Source organism: Cyprinodon variegatus, unplaced genomic scaffold (genome assembly GCF_000732505.1).
Source record: "Cyprinodon variegatus isolate N-32 unplaced genomic scaffold, C_variegatus-1.0 Scaffold256, whole genome shotgun sequence".
In the NCBI taxonomy this organism is placed as follows: Eukaryota; Metazoa; Chordata; class Actinopteri; order Cyprinodontiformes; family Cyprinodontidae; genus Cyprinodon; species Cyprinodon variegatus.
This window is the reverse complement of record NW_015150709.1, coordinates 26,092-29,647: the sequence shown is the minus strand read 5'-3', so window position 1 is coordinate 29,647 and position 3,556 is coordinate 26,092. Positions and strand designations below refer to the sequence as shown.

The following is a 3,556-nucleotide window of genomic DNA, read 5'->3' as shown; positions in this document are numbered from 1 at the left end:
ACGGAAAATCACGCGAGAATGTACACATTCTCGCGTGATTTTCCGTACATTCTTGCGCCGGCAACGCTTGTGGGTCGTTTTCAGCGAATGTCGGTGATTTTAAAGTAATTTTGAGCGATAAATATTTTTTTTTTGTGATCATTCCACTTGCCCGGCGGGCAAATGCAATGAAATTTGTACTCTCCCAACAATAAAAACTATTTGCCTCGGGCGATGGTTAACATCGAGCCCTCTTAAAATTCAGCAAGTCTTCTAAAAGCAGAGTCAAGTTGATAAAAAATGAGCGTAGATGCCCAAATTTCAGCAAAGTACCATGATACACAAAATTTCACTGGAAAGAACCCTGTATCACCTAAACGTCACCAGGATTAAAGGACTAATGTCTCATCACGACCTTGAAAAACTAATTCATGCTCTATTCTTCAGTATAGTCGATCCCTACGACAGTATCTTCACAGGTCTGCCTAAAAATTGGCTCAGACAGCTGCAGCTGATCCAGAATGCTGCTACCAGCATCCTCACTAAAAAGAGAGTAAAGCACATCACACCAATTCTAAAGTCCTTTGACTGACTCCCTGTATCTCAAAGAACAGACTTTAAAATACCTTTATTAGAGTATGAATCACTGAAGGGCTTAATACCGAAACACATTACAGACTTGCTGTCACAGTCGATCAACCACCCAGACCTCACCATGGCTCTAGTCTAAATACTCAGAACCAAAAATGGAGAAGCAGTGTTTAGTTCTGAATTAAAACTCCCAGAAAACTCTTAGATTGCACCGACAAATGTCACTCTTAAATTCCTGTTTAAAACAACTAAGAGTCAGTTTTTATTCAAAATTTAATTAAATCTTTAAATAATTTATTCATTTTTAAATCATCTTACCATTTTAATGAACTTTTATCCTCTTTAATTATTCTATTCTATTAATGTATCACCTTTATGCTGCTCCAATGTACTTCTGTGTCTGTTTTGCCATCATGTTTTTCATGTAGAGCATTTTGAACCGTCTTTAAAATGTGCTTCATAAATAAACCTGCCTTGTACCTCAGCTTAAAACTTTAGAAAAGGTGTCGTAGACTCACCACTTAGCAGAGGGCAAAGCGTACAGCTTGAAGTCTTTGTTGCTGATCCAGACGTTGCACAACAGCCGCTCCACGTGTTTGCAGAAAAACATGTGCCTGAAAAGCATCTGGTACCTGGTCAGAGCTTTCCTAGAGAATGCAGAAGGAAAATATTACTGCTTTGCCCAACAATTCTGAAAATCGGATATTCTCTTTTTGTTTAATGCAACAAGAAATAGTAATATATTCATCTAGTAACACATCAACCAACAATAATCTTGTTTCTTTCAAGTTTTTCTGTTTTAAAACAGTTCAGGCTGTTTTCTCTTCTCCAAACATCCATCGATGTCTGAATTCTAAGTCAATTGTGAAAATTTCCAGAAGTCATGGAGCTGGAGGTCGTATCTGCAGTTTATTAAGCCTTTCATCAATATGTGAACAAGACTGTTTGAAGTTAGAAATTAAAAAACAAAAAACAAGATGGTGATTTAATGGAACCTGTTGATGATGAGAGAGAGCGGCCACTTGACGATGTAATCAAAGGAGAAGGCCTCCAGTCCGTTGAGGGATGCGTCTGTCGGCTCCGCGTTAATGATGGCCTTCTCCTGTTTGGTCTCGATGGCGAGCACACGCAGCAGCTGAGTGATCACATCATGAGGCATCAAGTCGATCTGAAGACAAAGACAATCTGATAAGCATGGAAACACTTTGGGGGGTTTGGTGCTTTTTTATCATTTTATGGGGATTTTTTTTTGTCCTGTTTTCTGTCAGGTTCCAAATACACTTTCATCCTATTTTCAATAAAAACTAACAAAGCCTTAAGAAAATTACTCAAGAAAAAAAACTTAAGAAAAAAATAAAAGTGTCCAAGCAACTTGTTTAATTAGCACTACCAGTAAGGTAATAAAAGCAACATCAAATACATTTCAAAGAGCCATACTTTTCCACATTTCCACCAGTTTTAAAAGTATAAATCTGAAGTTTTTTGTTGTTGTTTTTTTTCCGTTTTTTTAAGACATTGCTGCAAACAATCTACAACAGCACTTAAAAAAAAACAACTGCCAGCTGCCTATTTCTTACACCTATACAGAAATGGAAAATTCAAAAATAGGAAGAAACAAAGTTGCAGAGGTTTTCCCAATTTAACAGAACGTTTTCTTTCTGGATTTTTTGTTTTTATGAATGTTCTCCCCCCACTTTTCTACCCGACATATTAAATTTAAACCAATCGATGTTTTCGCTCCTATGAAGACCTAAACCTGATGGTACAGTTGGACTGAAGGAGAAGCAAAGATTTCTCCCACCTTCAGGTCGTCTTTGAAGGGGTCTGTGTTGGCCGTGCTCATTCTCAGAGCCAACTCCAAGAGAGCTTCAAGTCTGGGAGGAACAATGTCATCCACCGGCTTCTTTAGCTCCTCCTCTGTCAGGTCCATAAAGTGGACGAAGAAGTCTCCTTTGTCCATTAAAAAGTAGTGCTTGATTGACCTGGTGGGAATGGAATAGATACTTTAGCATTAAAATAGGTCCAGAAGCCAGATTGGTTTTATTCCAAGGCAAACATTATCTCCATTTGTTTCTAATGACTGAAGCCTTCTTCTCTTTTTTAGTCACCTAAGACGTAAGACGAGCTCCTTCTCGTCCATAAGGAAGTCCAGCAGGACTTTGCTGGCGTAGTTGTAAGCTTTCTCTATCTGCTCCACGTAGGCCCGCTCCTTCAGCGTGTACAGCACCTCCTTCGCGTCCGGACACGTCACGTCTCGGCCGCACTCCCGCACCACGTTCAGGTACTTCCCTAGAAAATTAACAGTCAAACAAAAAGTGATGGTGGCGGTGCTATTTCTTTATTGCCTCGTTCGTTCCTACCTGTGCTCAGTATTTTGTCAGCCATTTTCTGCAGGAAAGAGGGGATCCGGTGCTGTACGATGGTGTATCTCTGATCCCAGTATTTGTCGTTGTAATCTTCCTGGATCTTCTCCTTCTGCAGTTCATGCTCCTCCACCATGAACTCACTGTGCAGAAGAAAGAAAACACATTAGTTTCGCTTTTGCTCATATTAAACAAACAATGCATTTCACAGGAAATTTAGGAGACAGTCGAACACAAAAATAATAAATGTTTAAAAGTGGTTTTGCTTATAGCTGCAGTTACAGCTGCAAAAGTTAAAGGTTTTGTTTCCAAGAGGTTTTCCTATTTATAGACTAAAATTCTGGATTCTTTGTAAAAAAAAAAAAAAGAAAAAAAAAAGAAAACCATTAGGTTAACTCGTTATTATCACGTTAACTCATCAATCAATTAACGCCGACAATTATTTTATCTTGTATTAACTCAGTTTTTATTATTTCTTTTATTACTATAAAAGTCTGTTGCTCCCAGGCTTTTATTTGGTAAAACTAAAAGTACCGGAACCGAAAGTACAGGAACTGAAAAAGAAAAGAAATTGGCAGATAAACAAACCAACAAACATGGAGAAGGGTACATCACTTTTACAC

At 38.4% G+C, this 3,556-nt stretch overlaps 1 protein-coding gene across 1 annotated transcript in view; it reads right to left on the bottom strand.

Annotated features, from left to right (window-relative positions):
- Positions 1–3,556, bottom strand: part of tubgcp2 (tubulin gamma complex associated protein 2) — an 18,818-nt gene that overhangs the window by 6,059 nt on the left and 9,203 nt on the right. Inside the window, exons 9-13 of the mRNA XM_015382357.1 lie at positions 2,931–3,076; positions 2,679–2,859; positions 2,372–2,552; positions 1,566–1,738; positions 1,089–1,217 (exon numbers count right to left, since the gene is read on the bottom strand). Coding sequence (XP_015237843.1) covers positions 1,089–1,217; positions 1,566–1,738; positions 2,372–2,552; positions 2,679–2,859; positions 2,931–3,076 — 810 coding nt within the window. The remainder of the gene's footprint in view (positions 1–1,088; positions 1,218–1,565; positions 1,739–2,371; positions 2,553–2,678; positions 2,860–2,930; positions 3,077–3,556) is intronic.